The sequence below is a fragment of the Lepisosteus oculatus genome, chromosome 7 (assembly GCF_040954835.1).
Source record: "Lepisosteus oculatus isolate fLepOcu1 chromosome 7, fLepOcu1.hap2, whole genome shotgun sequence".
NCBI lineage: Eukaryota > Metazoa > Chordata > Actinopteri > Semionotiformes > Lepisosteidae > Lepisosteus > Lepisosteus oculatus.
Genome location: NC_090702.1, coordinates 41,111,377 through 41,130,005, shown reverse-complemented (window position 1 = coordinate 41,130,005; position 18,629 = coordinate 41,111,377). Strand labels below are relative to the sequence as shown.

Genomic DNA, 18,629 nt, shown 5'->3' with positions numbered 1-18,629 from the left:
GAGGTACTGGCCAGGCTCACAGCTGCTTAGCTTCAGTGGGTTGCCAGTTATGAGTTTCAAAGTGATAGAGTTGCTCGTATATAATGATACTTTCTCCGCATACACTTTGAATAAGCATTTGGAAATATGCCTCTGTGGATCTGTTGGGCACAGTGTAAGGTCTGTAAAACAGCGGTGGTGGGCAAACACCAGTCCTCAGCGGTCATGGGATATTCTGATTTTCATTCCACTTGAGATTTCTGGTAGTTAATTGGACCAGTTTTTTTTCTTAAACCGAGTACGTTATGTGTTAATTTAAAAACAAGGTACAGTGCAGACATGTACTGCCTTGGCAGAAGTTACGATTATCTAGAACACAATATCTCACTGTTTCATACAGAAAGAGTTTTTACCATTGCTTCATTAAGACCCTTATGATGACAGCATGACACAAATCACAACAAAAAGCCACAGAACGCAAATTAAACACCAAAGCTCACTTTATAATGGTTCAGCAGTATGTCACATTAAAGGTACACAACGTTTTTCTTATAGCTACAGAAGAATCATTATTGTGCAACACGTTATTATTTTAATGGTCGAAAAACGTTTAAATGCGAAAAGCTCACAGAAAATTCAGACTTTTAACCACAGGTTGGTGAAAGAGTACGCACACGCTATAAAACCTTAAAAACTGCGGAATCTACAAAAATAAAATAGGGAAATATATAACACCGACGACGAGGGCTGGCTGGCTTTCGAATACTATGAGACAGATGTAAAAGAAAGCGTTTCCACATTTTTATTCCACAATAAAAAAACGATGTTCAGAATTTGCAGCATTTCAAATCATTCCAGTCGGGAGGGAAAATGTTAAATCGTGACGTTGTGGACGCCCTGCCTCCATTGCACGGCCTCGGCGCCAGTGCGCATGCTCGGTAGCAGGCGGCGAAACGTTTGCGCTGTGAGAGGTCACGAACTCTGACCCTCCCTGGAGCTGCAGCTACCAGCAGAAACATACATTTTTATTTTAACATTCTCGGATACAGAAAACGAAACAGCCACACTGGGTAAGATTTTCATTTTTATAAACCGCAAATAAAATAGTGGACTACCTAAAATGCAGCAAAAAGGGAAATCTGTTTTCAAAAGGTAAAAGTGCATTAACTATAAGGGCAGATACATACATAACGACAGCGGAACTGCTCAAAAGGATGTTCTCAGATTTTTGCAAGAAACAAAACGAGGTCTTAGATTTCATTTGACGTATACTTCGCATCTTATGCTTCGGTAAAGTTGCACCCCGTCAAGGGTAAACATCGGCAATATTTGGTGTGGTTATACGGGTTTGCCATTTCCTTATTTTGTAACTAGCGGCTCCTGACTCGAAAATGAAATGAAATGTCCTTTTTTAAAAACAAGCAAGTACAGATTAAAATAAAGTCCAGATCCAAACGAATCGTGTTACGGATTCGGTTTGATTTTTTTGTCTAATTGGAGTTAAATGAAGATTGTGGACTGGCGCCACATCCGAACCCATTACCTCCTGCACGAGCTGCTTTGCCTCTGAACCGACGGAACGGCAACATGCTTTAACCCTTCAATGTTGACCTTTCACCCACAGGAAAAAAAAGATGTTTCTTCCTCCATTTTGAATTTAAATAATGTTGTTTACCTAGGTTAAAGCAACGCCTGATTGCATCAAACAACGGGACGATAGCCCTCTGATGCAACTTTTAAAAATTACAAACATGGAGGTTGTCTGGTGCGCCTTTTGTTTTCCCTCCGTCTCACGAGCTCTCTTTGCAAGGCGGCTGTCGGCCAGCAGCCCCGCAGCTACAACATGATATGAATAGCACGAAGTGTTTAGTTATTGTGCCGTAATTCGGCTTTTACCGATTGTGTAAATTAGAAGAAACGTGCAAATTAGAACGGAGAAGTTAGGAGTCTGCAAGCCGGAGCAATGTCGGTACTGGCCTACATCCTGTATCCCAAGTCATTCTTGGAGTTCACCGTTAAGACGTTTTATCGTAGCCAGTTTTTCACTCCCTTTAAAATACAAAAAAATAGACACTCCTGGGTTGTATAAGAAATATATTCGTGTGTTTTAATGGCACGGACTCTATGCAGCCATAGACAAGTGTTTGTAATCGCTTGTGTCTGGTGGCTCCGTGCTTCTGCCACCTAGAACATACTTTTTTTTTTAAGTGACAAAAACATATGGAAATTGGCAAAAATGTCCAAGGAAAGAAATAACTGAAGAGAAAATATTGTAGAAATAATTTGGAAATTCTAATTATGACAAGGATTTAAGATGCAGAACTGTTCAGTGCCGGCTCTTACAAGTAGCAGTGAAATTGATCGGTGTTGTACTGGTGCAGGCGCGCGAGCTACAAAGACCAAAGCTGTCATTTTTTAAACTTTTTTTTTTATGTTACCAAGGCTGCTGTTCTGTCCTCCGCTGTTTTTCCTGGGCATCAGTTAACTAGCAAAACTCATTAAAATACCGTAACGGAACCGTTAGGGTAATGGGAGCTGTGCTCAAAAGGTGCTGTCCAGTAAGGTTTCTAGGTCACATTAAATCTCCACCCTCTTAAGAGCAAGGGAAGACTTGGGGATTTTTAATGACCACAGAGAGTCAGGACCTCGGTTTTACGTCTCATCCGAAGGACGGCGCTTGTTTACAGTATAGTGTCCCCGTCACTATACTGGGGCATTAGGACCCACATGGACCGCAGGGTGAGCACCCCCTGCTGGCCCCACTAACACCTCTTCCAGCAGCAACCTTAGTTTTTCCCAGGAGGTCTCCCATCCAGGTACTGACCAGGCTCACACCTGCTGAGCTTCAGTGGGTTGCCAGTTGTGAGTTGCAGAGTGATATGGCTGCTGGCTTCGCTCCAGATTTCACTGGAATGCAGCAGGCTTTGCCAAATTCTGGTCCTGGGGAACCACACACACAACAGCTGAGGTCTTTACTGAAATGAATCCTCAACTAATCCAACAGGTTGCTTGGTTAGAACCTTTGCAAGGGTTTTTCTCCACTATGAGCCTGGAGATTTTATGTTTTGAAATGCCTAAGAAACACACTGGATCCAGCAGAATCAGTTTTTCCCAGGAGGTCTCCCATCCAGGTAATGGCCAGGCTGCTGAGCTTCAGTGGGTTGTGGGGTGATATGGCTGCTTTCTGACATACAAACTCCATTCAAATAGTACCATGGGATTGAACCCAGGGCAGGCCCCACTGCTGCACAGTAGCAGTGTTAACCACTGCGGCACCATTCTGCCGTGTTGTTATATCTGTGGGCAAAATATTTCTCACAAGTATCTGACTTCACCCCCACTCTCTTCCCGTTTCTGTGATGGGTAATTTAACCTAATGGGTTTCCAGTAACATTAAAGGACATTAACGTAAATTCATTTATATACTATGAAAGTATTAGGCCCACATGTGCTTAATGGAACACTACAAAATAGTATTTCGGAAAAAATAAATTTATGTTCTGCGTTGAAAGGAGAAGAAACAAGACGCAACATTTAGGCTGTGGAGTCTTCTTCAGGTGTGAAGAACGCTCCACAGCCGAAACGTTGCGTCTCTTTCCTTTTCCTTTTCGGTATATAATACATTTTTATCTGTTCCTTTGGAGCCTATGCATGCTGACACACACCTACTCAAAGTAGTATGTAAGCTGGTACATATGAGATACAAACCTAATCAAAACTTCTCTGTTAAAGTGATTTACATGACGTATTTCTACATATATTTGAAATACATAAAGATTATTTTTAATATGGTGATAGTTGGCATTACTAGTGTTACATGGCAGGTCTGTAAAATCTGTTTAGCTATACCCTGTCCTTATAAGTGACGTACCAGTTGCTGAAAATGACTGTTTCAAGCTGCACTCCCTAACAGGCAATCCACTTTGTTAAATATATTGTGGTATTTCATTTTACTGACATTAGGAAATTTGGCACTGGACAGTGATTTATTTTTCTCTGAAACTCTTTTTTCCATTTATGTACTTGGAGAAAATGTCAAAGCGCCTAATGTTGCATACGACACCACAGCCGCAGTTTTGCAATAATAAACCTTTGCTTTACCAGACTATTAGGAGGGGAGGTGTGTCCAGTACCGCCAGCTGTCTGTTAAATTACCAGTGAGATAGCCCAAAAAACTCATTTATGACAAAAATGTGTGTGTGTGTATATATATATACTGTATAAATATCTTCTGTGTCATGTTTCAGTTTAACTGCATCTCGTTGTCTTTCATCTTGCGAATATCTGAAACACTTTGCTTTTTGTCACTATATTCCACCAGCATGTGAGCCTCGGGCATGCTAGATTCTAATTTTTCAATTAACTCTAATTTTTCAGTTATACACAGATTAACTCTTTATTGTTCTCAATACCCCGTGCAAGATGATGAATCGCACACATAAACAGGGAAACAAAGAGTAGTGTCCCTTTTGCAAACAAAACTCACCATTAACACATTTTGTCCATTAAATTTGCAGTTTCTTAAAGCAAGGGTTTACTGTATTGTTAATCCCAGCAAAGGGCCCTTCACATACTGCATACTTTCAAAAACTGTCCCTGTTTGCGTTTGGGCCATACACAAAGGATAAAAGCCTACAGACCGTTCTGTTTAACCATTTCTTAATTCCCTGTTGTATTTGCAGTAGCCTTTGTCAAAAAGTAGATCGAAACAATCAAACATTTTGAATAAATATTTACACAGTAAATGATTTGTTTTCTTTATAATGGCTTTCGATGGATACAATTATTATTGATAGATGTCTGGAATTGTCTAAATCAGTGGTTCTCAATCCTGGTGCTGAAGTACCCTTGTGGCTGGTTTAGACTTTTTATGGATTCAGTTTTGTGGTTTCAAGAATACCATAAAGTACATTATTTCCAACAATTTAATCTCAGAACTTTATGCAATTCTCTCCTCAACTTGCAAATTTTCTCCCTTTTTTCTGAATAAACATCCCTTGGTAGGTACTTAATTGATGACAATCAAACACAAATTGGATACTATATCACACAACTCCTACAATGCGTCTGTGTTTCTCATTCTGCTTAAATGCAATTAGTTATTTTTCAGTGAGCACACCTGAATGAGAGCAGTGGTGAAATTCACTCATCAGCACAGGGTTTGTACAGATTACAAATCTCATCTTTTTAAGAGCTAAAACCCCTGGTCGAAATGACTAATGTTGCTGATCTGGTACCTGACAAGGTGCAACAAAAACAGCTTAAGAGATTTTCCTGACCGGTCACTTCATTAAACATGCTACACAAGTGCCATTCAGAATTTTGGGTACAAAACGAAATTGCCTTTCTTCACCTTTTCCCTCAGCCTGTGTTGTTTTGATTACCTGCTACTGATAATAGGAAACATGGTTTCTGAAAGTATAGATACACCTTACCATTTTTGGAAAGCTACTCACTCTTCAGGGCTCCAATGAAAGTGCCAGATACAAATAAAAGATCACTTTTTTTTGTGTCCGTTTTGACATTGACCGCTTAAGAAGGTGAACTCTTTTTATTTACTAATTTAGAAATCACCCAAATCAAAAAGCTCTCAAGCACCAGAGGTGACATCTCCCCTCTTTTAACTGAATGTATTTGCTGTGTGAACGTATCAGATTTTTATATTAATTCCCATTTCTTTACACATTATAACAGAAAAACTGCAGAAGTTTGACTGTATCAGCTGAGGAATGTGCAATAGCCTTGGTACAGGCTGTGTGGTTTGGGTTTATATGAATATTTAAGTAAGGTGTACTAATAGAGTTTTTGCGCAGGTATTTCCATCCCATGGAGTTAATAACCAAGGGCTTGTAAAAGGACGACAAACAATGGACAGCACAGCGCAGAGAATACAGCTTGTTCCAGCAGAAGGTGGTGTGGCACTGGCTCATCGTATACAGGTAACATTATTATGTATTATGCTTCACACATAATTAAGGTAGCAGCAGTGTGGCATTTCTTTATCTTTTCTATAGTAATGATTTTAATTATTTTCTCCTACATATTCATTACGCACAAACAACTGTAGAAGGCATCATGTAATTTTAAAGTGTATTGATCTGATCCTTGTGTTTAGCTGCTCTGTGCATGAGAATTCCTTTCATTGTCAGTTATGGTGTCAGGTTTTTACGTTCGTGTTAAAAGAAACATTCTGAACTTGGAATGTTTGTCATTGATATGTTTGACTAAATTTGACCAACATTTGTTCGTCCCATATGAAATGTTGCTTTTTTAAAAATTAGTATTCTTTTTTTATTGTTTATTAATTTGCATGTTTTCTTTTTTAATTAATGGAGGTTGTTGGCTGGGAAGCACAATTTCAGAATAAATAATGTCTTTGTTTTGCAGATTGTCACAGACCAGCAGACGGGGCAGAAGATTCAGATCGTCACGGCACTTGACCAGGCCTCCGCAGGGAAGCAGTATATCTTAACGAATGCTGATGGCTCCACACCGGGCAAAGTTATCTTAGCTAGGCAGGAGCACTCTCAAGGAAAAGTCATCTTGGCGACTCCGGATGGGACTGGTGTCAACCAGGTGCTGTTCACTTCACCGGACTTGTCTACACAGCAGATCCAGGTATGATATTCAGTGATCACTCACAGAATATCCATTCATTCTTCCTCTTCTCTCTTTGTATATTACCTGGAGCAGTGGTTCCCAATCCTAGTCCCGATGATTCTCACACCTGTTGCTTTTTGTTTCAGCAGAGCCCTCAGCTACACAAGCAAACCCTTCATTCATTTAATAATAAAATTAATCTGAATTCTTTATTTCCAGCTCTTAAACATATTACAGCTGTAACGGTTGCATTTTGTAAGTGAAATCCAATCCTAAACTTGTGACTAGAAACGCAGATATTAAATATTTAATTGACGCCGACTTCTTAAGTCAAGTAAGACTTCAATTATCTAATTAAGGTGGGATTTTGTGAAAACTAGCAGGCGTGTGGGTCACCAGATTGGGAACCACTGACCTAAAGGGTGACTGAATTAAAAGGTACAAATGTAGCTGTTTTCAAGAACTCTCAATAGTGAGATATGTAATCTGTTTATTGCTCACATAAGGTTTAGAATTTGGATTGTAAATCCGTGAAATTTTGCTTTTGAAATCCATGTTTCTAGACTATTAGCTCTTTGTAGAAAGGTTAAGATGAGGTCTGGCCTAAGCCCTGAAGATGTGTTATAAAAGCTTCTTTTTATATACATGGGCATTGAGGAGAACTTTGCATGACCAATTTTATAGATGCATTTAAGGACAAGAATTTGGAAGCTGAAAGAAACATTCATTTCCTAAGTTTGCAGTGCTTTTAGAGGATTGCACTGCAAGACTGGAGTGGGTATCTGAAGTTGACATTTGCTTGCATTTTAAAATACAGTTTTTTGTCTACTTTTTGCTTTTGTCTACTTTATTTCTCCCTATTCAAGATAAAATAATTAACATAAAAGAGCTGAGCTTGGGGAATCTGTTTTTGTAATGAACAGGCTTCCAATGATTCAAGATTTGTATGTTCTGCTAAACTGTTAAAAAATTAAAGGATCGGGTTTAACCTGTAGAAATTTCAGTGCACCATAACTGTATGTATTGAAACTGTATGGGATGTACAGTACAAAAAAGTATATGGATTCTTAGGCTTCAAAGTTCAGAGATTTTGATAGTTATTACCCTCTTTTTTATCCTCCATGAATGCACATTGTCCTTTTAAAAGTTTTGTGTTTATTAGTGGCACTTGCTGATGTTGTTTTTTGGTTCTAGATTGTGACAGACACCGGGACAGTGGATCAAAGCTCTTCCAAGCCTATAGTTGAATACTGTGTGGTTTGTGGTGACAAGGCCTCAGGTACAGTTTAAAGCTTTAACAGCTTCAGTTACTACCACAGGGATAGAATGTTGCAGTCGTCATCCTTCTTTTATTTACCACCTCTCATCGTACATCACTTCAGAGGGCTTTGGAATAAAACAAGAGAGACACCCATCCACTTTCTAGTGATGGTTTACGGTAGTATTTGATGATTCTGACTGGTTTTCAAGTTTTCCACTGCCTTTGAATAACAAAGCAGAAAGTGTTAACAGTCTTAGTCTGAAAACGATGTGTAGTGTTTTATGCTGATGGCTTTGATTGGCTAGTACTGAAGATGAACTGTTACTATTAGTTTCTGTACTACGTCTCATTTGTTTTTTTGTATTGCGTTGGGCTGATGGCCTGGCTGTTGTGGCTCCCTCCCAGGGCGACACTACGGGGCGGTGAGCTGTGAGGGGTGCAAGGGCTTCTTCAAAAGGAGCATCCGGAAGAACCTGGTGTACACCTGCAGGGGGACCAGGGAGTGCGTCATCAACAAGCACCACCGCAACCGCTGCCAGTACTGCCGCCTGCAGCGCTGCATTGCCTTCGGCATGAAGCAGGACTGTAAGGCCGCCTCTCAGCTCCCTGCTGCTTTCACATTCTGCCAGGTTCACGTAGGCAGTTTTACAAGGAAAAGTCAGTCGTTTCAGACCCCTCTAGCTGCAAAAACTAGGATGAAAGGGGTTGACGAATCACCTTTTGATTATACTTCTTTCTGAGTCTGTTCATTTTATCGTGTTCCCTGCCTTTGTATTTTAAGACACCTACCTAATATAAAAGTATGTAGATTTTGGAGAATGTTCTGGAAGAAAAGGAAAAGTACATACTATCTTATCTACATAATGATGTCAACCGGGTGTCTCATAAGCTGCCACAATTTAATAGAGAGGCACCCTATTCAAAGACAAGCGAGAGAGCCGGCTGGTCATGTGCCTGTGTGGGAATTTGTTTTGCGGAAGTTACTGCTGTCAGTGTCGTCGTCAGTTAGTCACTAGCTCCCGAACTGGACTCCTCTGGTACGTAACTGATCTCGTGTTCGTGGCAGGTACAGTGCGTTGTAAAATCTGATTGCCTGTCCATAGAGTAGGAAGTAAAACGGAGCTGCCTTTGTAGTCCGTGAAGCAGCCAGGAAACCAGTGAATGAGGGTTGCAACCTGAGACAGAGTCTGTTGTGTCACATCACCACCCTGCTAAAAGAACAGGATACGGGTCTTCCCAACTGGCAGCTGTTACAGCACAAAATACCTTGAGAAGCTTTGGGAATTTTCTGGAAATTGCTATCCCTGCACTTTCCTCAAGCTGGTGTAGGATTAAATGCTTTGAGGCTTTATGCAATGAGCACACCACTGATCCTGAGAAGGTGGTTTAGGGTCCCGTTTTATTGAATTATGGCAGCTTATGTGACACACAGCTGACATCATTATGTAGTATCTGGTCTTCCAGAATATTCTTCAAAATATACATACTTTTCAGTACTACTATTGTAGTTTTTGTTAAACCATTTTTATATACAATCGCTTGTTTTTGATTGATTTTGAATTATGGGGAAAAATGATCGTTAATTAAACTTATTTGCATGAAATGGAATTGTGACTGCGGTATAATGCTGAGTTGCCTCAGACATTCGGATTACAGCCCTTTTCTGTGTGCTGTACCTCTTTACTTCTAGCTGTTCAGTGTGAACGGAAGCCTGTGGAAGTTTCCAGAGAAAAGTCTGTGAACTGTGCTGCCTCCACTGAAAAGATTTACATCAGGAAGAATCTCTGCAGTCCCCTGGCTGCTACACCCACGTTTGTAACAGACAAGGAGACTGCAAGGTACATGGATACTATTTATAAAGTCAGCAAGTTCTTGTTGTGCAGTAGTTTTCTTAAACCTTTGTTTAAATCGGTTTCATTCTTAAAAAAATAGGTCTACAAGTTTGCTGGAGTCTGGAATGCTTCTGAATATTCAACAGCCCTTCACAAAGGCTGACAGCACTGAGATGATGACATCCCCTGATAAGGTATTAGTTCTCCTTTCTCTCCAGCTCCCACTGGTGCAGTTGTTTCCTGATGGGTCTAAAACAGACTCATTTTTGTTCAAATGTTTATTTCTTTCATAAAACATGACAGTTGTCAACATGTAATTAATACATTTTATAAGTGATTAATCTACGAAAGTATAAGTCTTTTTCAAGCTTTTATAAATAATACACTGTAACCTGGAAATACAGTTTCTGAAATTGAGCTAAATTCCATAAAAGAAATGAACATGAAGCCTTAACCGCATTGCAAAACAGATAGTCCTGCTCTGTCCAAAGAAGAGTATCAGTTCCAAAGCATTGAGAAAGCTGGCAACTGTCAAATACAATCCAGAGAATAAGAGTGGAAACTGCATGGAAGTAAATTTAAGACTAAAACCAAGTTGCGCTTTTGATACACAAAGGCCTGTGGGAGCCTGGCTCAAGCCACCAGGCCATGTTGTTCAATCTGATACCCTTTCTTCTTTCAAGAAACATCTAAATGGACCAAATGGCCACCTCTGGTTTGTAACGTTTCTTAGGTTCTCATATGTGATTTTTGGCTCCATTACCTACGGGTAGTCTAACAAGCAATTTGTTGTCAGCAGTGCTGAACACTTTGTAGCCTGATATGTTAAGATCCCAGAAACTTAGCAAGGCTGGAACTGGCCAGTACTGGGATTAGAAATAATGGGATAACAAGGATTGCTAAGAATAACAAAGTTGCTCCTGGAAGTGGTATTAGTGGACTGCTAGATGATACTCTTCCCTGTGTTAGAATTTCCAAATCAATGCCCGGGTTCGCTGACTTGACACACGTCTGTAAGGGGTGCCATTGTTTCAATGAGTCGTTAAACCAAGGCCTTGGGGACTTGGTCTTTAAAGATACCTTGGCTCTCTTCAAAAGAGTAGGGGGTTAACTGTTGCTAGTGGCGTGACTAAATTCCATTTTGGTCTCATACATCTGGCCTTAATGAAGTTCCCGGTGAGGTATTTTTTCACTTCAGCACCTGATCTTCCGCATAGTGGGACTAACGGTGTGTGATGGCCGCTGTTCTCCAGTGGTGGTTGTAGTGGGTGCCTTCTGTTATGGAACCTTTGGCATGGAAGGTGAAATATCAAAGTGTTGAATTATTATTATGATGTATTAATATTTATTGTGCTTTCTTGCAGAGTGACCTGTGTCAAGGTGATTTGAGCACCCTTGCTAATGTGGTGACATCACTTGCCCATCTCAGCAAAACAAAAGAGATGAGTGACAGTAACACAGACCTGTCAGTGATAGAGACACTAAGTAATGGAGATAATTCAATGACTGAAATTCAGACAGAAGAACAATCCAATGATATTACAAGGTTTGTCTTTTTTCTCAATGTAATTGTAAAGTAAAATGGGCATGTGTTATTATGGCAGTGAAGAGTTTATCCTCTTATCGCTAACTTATTGCAATGCTGAACACTGCGCCGCCCTGCCCCCTCAGTAGCATTTCTCACAAAGTGTGAGTAGAACACAGTGGTGGGGATTTGCATCAGCTTTACATGGCTTTAAAGAAAGAAGCAAAGGGCAGTTCTGCTCTGACCCTCAGGAAGAACCTAATTTCTTCTTTCGACCCTTCAGTGCAGAAGTAGCATTTTCCTGTTTCGTGGTGCATATACATTCCATGCTGCCAAGTGTACCTGAGCTTTGAATGCAGGTTTACTCATATGTTCCTTTTTAATGCATGATTATTATTTTTGTTGTTGTAAAGCTTATGCTCTTCATCCTTTTTAGACTTTTTGCAAATGCCGATACCACAACAGTGCGAACCTCTTTGCAGTTGGCTTCACTTTTCTGTAAATTATATTTTTATATCGAAAGCTGTGCCTACAGGTTTACTTGTAAGCTGTTATCCCTGTGTGTACCATTATGTAACTGAAAGTATGACTTTACCTTATTTAAAATATGTATTTGACCTAAAAGGAGGTGTTATTTTCTCCTGGCTACAGAGCATTTGATACACTAGCAAAGGCCCTGAATCCAGGAGATCACCCTCAGGGGGAGCACATAGAGACGAGTATGCACCTAGTGTCAGGAGACCAGTCGGGGAGTGTGGTGGAAATAAATGGCCCTCTCTTATCTGATGTTCACGTGGCTTTTAAGGTAAATGTAGTTGCAGTGATGTCTACAATATTTTTGTGAAACTAATGATTTTGTCAGAATGATGCAAACCGCACGTTTCTGTACCTTTCCCCCTCTAGCTTACCATGCCTTTACCCATGCCGGAGTACCTCAATGTGAATTATATCTGTGAGTCTGCTTCAAGGCTGCTGTTCCTCTCCATGCACTGGGCTCGCTCCATCCCTGCTTTCCAGGCACTGGGGTGAGTCATTCTCCTTTAGAAATGCTCTCATTGACACAAGCTGAATTTTGACATCACTTACGGTACTTCATAGAACTTTCTAAAAATTGCTTAAGTCTCCGAAAAAGCAGGGTGTTCAACATCACCTTCTCTATTTTCAAGGATTTTCTCTGTAATCTGAGCTTGATTGAATATTTTCGGAATTCTGATTTTTACACCACAATCTGTAAATAAATAGACTGGTTTAATAGTGTTTCTCACGACTTTTATGATCTTCCTACTTCCTACTACTAATCTTCCTACTGAAGTAAGCAATTCTATGAGAGAAGAAAGGTGATACAGTTATTGCATCTAAAAGTGTTATGTTGATTTCCTGTGAACCAAAAAAAGAATCGATTTAATGTTCCATCTGTTTCTTCCCATGTGCAAATGCAAGTAAATGGCATTTTCCCATTTTGCTCACTAAAGTCAGTCTACTTGTCAGTAAGGAAAAAAGAAAAACACATTTTGCTCCTCTCTGATTACCATTACATTTTTCAAAAACTAAAAATTAAATAACAGCATTTTCTGTGTGTTGTTGTTGTTTTCCACAGACAGGACAGTGACATAAATCTGATGAAGGCTTGCTGGAATGAGCTCTTTGCTCTTGGCCTAGCACAGTGTTCACAGGTGATGAATGTGGCCACAATTTTAACTGCTATTATCAACCATCTCCAGAACAGTTTACAGGAAGGTGAGTGGTTTTGAGTGTGAATCACTTCAAAAGTTTTTTAAACGCATTTTGAGGAAGTTAACAATTCATTAACAATTCACTGTGCAGTGTAAAACATGGTAGCATTTGTAAAGTATGTAGGAGAACGCCAAGGCTGAATATTATGTGCCTGTCCCCTGTCACCTGATGCTTTTACCAGAAAGACTAAAATAAATTCTACCAAATCCAATGTTAGGAAAAGGTTTTATTTATTAATGAGTAGCAAGACAAATGTTGCCCAGTGAAGAAGAAGACAGGTATTTTTTTAATTATTAATAATGTGAGAGAGGGCAAGAGTGGGATTGTGGGGAGGGGTGTCAGGGGAGTGAATTTGGGAAGGTAATTATGCTTTCTAAGCAAATGAAAATGTCTTTGATAACTTGAGCGAGAAAGGGATTCACACTGGTGTTTCAGTGGGAAATGGGAATCGGGCACAGGTTTGCGTACGGTGTTTTTCCTCCATGGCGCGTGTCTGTTAAGGCATGGGGCTCCTTGCTGCAATATTGAAAGCTTGTATTACATAAAAGTTCAGGAGACAACAATTGCTCATTGAAACAAAGCCCTATAAAATACAATGCCCAAAGAACCGAGAAACATGAATTCTGCATATTCACGTAGGTGTTTAACTGTGAAGTTTCAAAATGGGAACTGTTTAAGATGCATTTGTTGGCTTATCAGGTATTTATCACATGCTGTGTGAACATGGTGATAATGATATAAAATGATTTCTATGTTTAGAAACATTAACAGTCATTCATCTTGTCTGTTTGCACATGATAAAACATGCTTGTTCTACTCAAGCTTTGTCAGAAGAAAACACCTCTTTAAGGTAGTGCTTTTCAGTCAATCATCATTCATTGATTGTTTTTTTTTTCCATTCTGACTGTGATAAGGTTTTGTAGGCAAAATCCAGTTAGCACAATAGATCTGAGTATTGCTATATTCTCAATCTAAACTTTCAAATTACAAGACACGGGGCTGATACAACTTTGCTGGTAAAAGCTTCTTTTCCTGTTTCTTTGCTTTGTAGTTTCTCACAAACCCCTGTTTCTCTTTGACAGATAAACTCTCACCAGAAAGGGTGAAGATTGTAATGGATCACATCTGGAGAATGCAAGAGTTCTGTAACAGTATGGAAAAACTGTCTCTTGATGCTTATGAATATGCATATTTAAAAGCAATTGTTCTGTTTAGCCCAGGTAAGAGACTTTTGCTATTGTAGAAAATAAGTGTCTTTCTTTCAAAGAACACCAAGAAGTTAAAATTATGCAAACTTAAATCTACCATGATTAGGATATATTCAGTACATATTCTGTGATGGTAGAGTGTACGTTTTGCAAAGCATCTTGAGACTTGCATTAAGTCAGTACTTCACTTCCAATCTCAAATCCAATTTCAATTTAAAATCTTTATAGTGGTATTATTTATTATAGTAGTTTCCATTGTATAATCAAGTAGCTTCAGGCAAGTATAAATCTAAAGCAATATGAGTTCCATACATTGGAACTTATAGGGATCTATAGGGCTGTATACATGCTATTATTACTATTATTATTATTATTATTATTATTATTATTATTATTATTATTATTATTATTATTTTGTTGTTATTAATGATGATAGTAATATTAATTAGGCTGACATTCTGTTCAGTTTTTCATTAATATTTTTTCCTCTTATAAGTTCACCTAACGTATCCCATTCATTTGTTTTTGGTAGATCATCCTGGTATAGACAATATATTACAGATTGAAAGGTTCCAGGAAAAAGCCTATATGGAACTGCAGGACTATGTCGCACAAACATACCCAGAAGACACTTACAGGTGAGTCATTTTAGCATTGGTGCCTGTTATTAAGAATAAAAAAAGAAGAAACAAAACTACATTTTAAAAAGTACTGTATTCATTACTATTACCATTTGAATGATCTGTTCATGTACAAAAACGTTTTGCTTTGAACTTTTTAGTAAACGGTCCATACTTTTGTCAACTGAGAATTCATGATAAAATACCTTTATTCAGATCTGCTGAGGATAAACACAGTTTGATCTCTCAGCACAAAGCAACACCCCAAACTGAAACCTGTCTTTAAACATTGATGGTAAAGCTATAAATAAGGGTGTGAATTTTCTCTGAGGTATTGTTGTACTTCTGTTTGAAGAAAGAAACATTTCACTGTTTTGTGAAGGAAATTCTAGTATTGCAGTATAGTAAAAAAAAGAGCCTATTTTACTATTCTGTTTGGTATAGTGTTCTGAGTCCCTGAGTTTCTATTTTTATTTTCTTTCACCAAGTAGATAAAACATTCTGGCATTCTGGTCATATTCTCAAACATTATTCAGATTGATGATTTCACTGACGGTACCCAGGTCTTTTTCTGTAAGAATAACGGCCCAGTTCGCACCAGGGTCCCGTGAGTGAGCGCAGAGCTGGTGGAGCAGCTCCAGGGCAGGGTGTTTATCAGTTGGCCAGGCTCTGCCTGTGCTTTTGGATAAATGGCAGCTCCGGCAACCGCTAGGGTGTGTGCAAGCGTGATGATGATGTCAGCGAGAGCGGTGCCCTTCCTGCAGCCTGTCCTGTCTATCCTATTAGGTACCGAAGAGCTAGCAGTGCCTGTAACATGGAATAACTCTTGACAGGTGGCGTGTCTGCAGGCCCATGTTGTCCTCATGCTGCAGAGATCCATTCTTAATTCCATATTGTGTAATAAAATAATAAAAAATGTTGATCCCAAATCTAAATAAATAGGGAAATGGAATTTGCCAGCTCTGCTACCAAAAATCGTCACGTTAGGCTTTTTAGATTTAATTATTACTCCCAATTGTATTCTACAATTACAGGTAGAGAGAGGATATAAGAAATACAGCCAGTATACACAGTAGAGAGACACCCGTGGTACACATGGAACGTAGCCTCAAGATAGAATGGAGGTGGAGGCTGCTCTTTGTACAAATGTACACCGTTAAGTGTAATTAATATCATTAATGTGCTGCTTGTAATGAGCAATGTTTTTCTGCAGGCTATCAAAGCTGCTCCTGAAGCTGCCAGCACTGAGACTGATGAGTGCAGCAATCACCGAAGAGCTGTTCTTTGCTGGCCTCATCGGCAACGTGCAGATTGACAGCATCATCCCCTACATTCTGAAAATGGAGTCCACCGACTACAACAACCAGATTATCACCTCTATAGAGTAAACTGAGCTTGACGAAAAGGCAAAGGCCCTTCATTTTTACAAAAATATACAAATTGTGGGGATACAACTTCTCAGAGATATCAGCAGATTAAGATTTAACAATTCATATTGGCCTGAATTTTACTTTCAAATGTTTGATTGCCAGTAGCCTGGAGTGTGTTTTTTTTTTTTGTGCAGGTGCATTTTGTATGTGAATAAGTAGAAAGTGTATCGCTGTACGAAGAATATTCTGTTACATTTAAGGTGGTCTCCTTTCTCATTAGTTGGATGTTGGATTTCTTTGTCGAGATTTCATTTTTGGATTCTTGTATGCTTGTTTGAGTTTGAGAAATTGTACAGATTACAACCTTATTTCTAAAATCTTTATCCCATCTAAAGGAAATTAGTGCTTAAACTGTAGCTTGCTCTGGACATGACCTGAATGTGGTGCTTTATGTGTGTATATATATAAATATGTATATTAAAAATCAGGGACCATTACTTGTAACCTCCCATTATCTCTGGAAATATATTAATGTACTTAAAAATATTAAATTGATTAAAGGTATTTTCAGACGGTATCGCAAATGCACTTTAAAATCAGTTGCTCTTTTTATAGTGGTATTAATGGGTAGGCAACATATTTTCCATTATGTTTAATGATCATCTGTACATTATACTGCCTTGTACATCTTTTTAAATTAACAGCTATTTCCACTCAAAGACACTGTATTACACAAGTAAAATGAGTTGTTACTCTTCTAGCACAAGTAGGTATTGGGCAGAAAATGTGTTTTTATTACTCCAGGAAAGACGAGTCAATTATGGAAAAAGGTGTTATTATTTTAAAATGTATTTTGTAACTGATTACAAAAGGTTTTGTCCAGAACTGTTTTTGCACAAGTTGCTGCAGTTCATGTTGGAATGCTTGCTGAGCAGCTCAGCGCTGCCTTTTAAAGGAAGCATTTTCTTTAACGCTTCTTACTGTGTGTTAAGTTATATTGTAGAGCATCCCCACGGACCGACACCCTTTCCATTTTTAAACTCAACATTTTTATTGAAATGTGATAGCAGTTTGTGTAGTTTTATTTTTCTTAAAGTGTCCTGCTGCATTGCGCTGCAGTGAAATGACTTATCAGGGCTCTGTTAAAAAACTGAGTTTTATCCAGTACCCTGCAATTTGGAAACCTGGCCTAGGTTCTGTGTTTTAGAAAGAGGTGTGCTGTGGTTTTCTGAAGTACTGCATTGCGCCTGCCTATCCTTGCCTTTTGGGATCTAGAAGGCCGGTGGACACCAGGATATATGATAAAAAGTCTCTCCCTAAGCCCAGTGAGGCCAAATGATGCAAGATGTGTGCCATGTTAATGTTTCAGATCTAGCAGAAAAAAGCCAGTTCATCTGCTGTAATAAACATAGTAAATGTTAACTGTATCTTGAAAATTATACTAGAACAATGAGAAAGTTGGAAAAATACTTGTGTAACCATTGTAAGAAATATAATTTTTTTCACAAGTTTCAAAAGATTTGCATTTAAATACACATTTTTGTTTTCCTGGAAGAAAACGTCGAATGGAATAGAGTTTGGTTAATAGTGGAGTATTCGGTCAGTCTAATGCTTTGGGGGGTTCTGTGTTTATTAAGGATTTCTGACATTGTTAACTGTATTAAAGTAGGTGATTCATGTTTTTTTTTCCTTGCATTGTTTTTGTTTATTGTAAAAAGGATAATGTAAACGTTCAATTTCAATTAGATATGTAAATGGCATTTTCTTTTGATTTTTAAAAATATAACATCATCTTTTTTTTCTTATCTGTACTGTAGGCTACATTATTGAAATTATTTTATTTTAGTTTTGTAACCTTAATTTGTCATGTATAACAAAGTCACATTTCGTTCTCATTAAAAAATAGAGGTTATAAGATAAAGTTGGTTTCCAATACTGTATTAAAAATAAATATGCAGGTTGTACTTTGTGGAATGTGTTGAGTATAAAGACCATTAATGATACAATTAGACATTAAATAAGATTTATTTTTCACTGCACCAGCCTTTTCTGAAATCAGCCAATGGCAATTTTGTAAGGGGTATTTGGAATTGACTTTATTAAATGTTTTATTTAAAGTGTATTCCAGTGGTGTTTCTGGCAAAGGTCTGCTATTGAAGAGTAGAGTTAAATTAAGGTTTAAATTAATTCACTAACAAAAAGCTGTAACTTGGTACTTTACTTAGCTTTACATAAACATGAATTTTCCTTTGCCTTCACAAATTCTTTTGAAAATTCTCTTTGCCTACAGGACATACTCATTAGGGTTAACAAACACATTGAACAGAAGAAACATTTAAAAAAGCATATATTAAAAATAACAAAAATGAATTTGATGAATTACAAGAGTTTGGGTTTTACATACATAAAGGCAAAATATTCTGTGACATTTAAAGATTAGCTTCAGAAATGTTGGAATGGAAAAAGTATCTAAAATCAGTTTAATCAAAATATCAAATGC

The 18,629-nt window shown here is 38.4% G+C and overlaps 1 protein-coding gene across 3 annotated transcripts; it reads left to right on the top strand.

The window, feature by feature from the left end:
• Positions 1-911: 911 nt before the first annotated feature.
• nr2c1 (nuclear receptor subfamily 2, group C, member 1) lies at positions 912-18,251 on the top strand. Of its 3 annotated transcripts, none has more exons than XM_006633310.3 (14): positions 912-1,049; positions 5,793-5,918; positions 6,367-6,597; positions 7,774-7,858; positions 8,246-8,425; positions 9,531-9,678; positions 9,773-9,866; positions 11,037-11,218; positions 11,849-12,002; positions 12,101-12,222; positions 12,795-12,934; positions 14,014-14,151; positions 14,672-14,777; positions 15,973-18,251. In XM_006633310.3, the coding sequence occupies exons 2-14, from the start codon at positions 5,847-5,849 to the stop codon at positions 16,145-16,147; spliced, it is 1,827 nt and encodes a 608-aa protein (XP_006633373.1). In that variant the 5' UTR covers positions 912-1,049; positions 5,793-5,846; the 3' UTR covers positions 16,148-18,251. The 3 variants fall into 3 exon arrangements, with proteins under 3 accessions (XP_006633373.1, XP_015207789.1, XP_015207790.1); XM_015352303.2 differs by lacking the exon at positions 912-1,049 and adding an exon at positions 1,085-1,269; XM_015352304.2 differs by lacking the exon at positions 912-1,049 and adding an exon at positions 1,278-3,110.
• Positions 18,252-18,629: the final 378 nt, after the last annotated feature.

What these genes read in the sequence shown, in the direction of transcription:
- nr2c1 (XM_006633310.3), top strand. Translation starts at nt 5,847, where the DNA reads ATGGACAGCACAGCGCAGAGAATACAGCTTGTTCCAGCAGAAGGTGGT. An exon ending in TTGTGGTGACAAGGCCTCAG is followed by an intron (nt 7,859 to 8,245) that starts GTACAGTTTAAA and finishes GCTCCCTCCCAG; the next exon opens with GGCGACACTACGGGGCGGTG. An exon ending in CCAGAACAGTTTACAGGAAG is followed by an intron (nt 12,935 to 14,013) that starts GTGAGTGGTTTT and finishes TCTCTTTGACAG; the next exon opens with ATAAACTCTCACCAGAAAGG.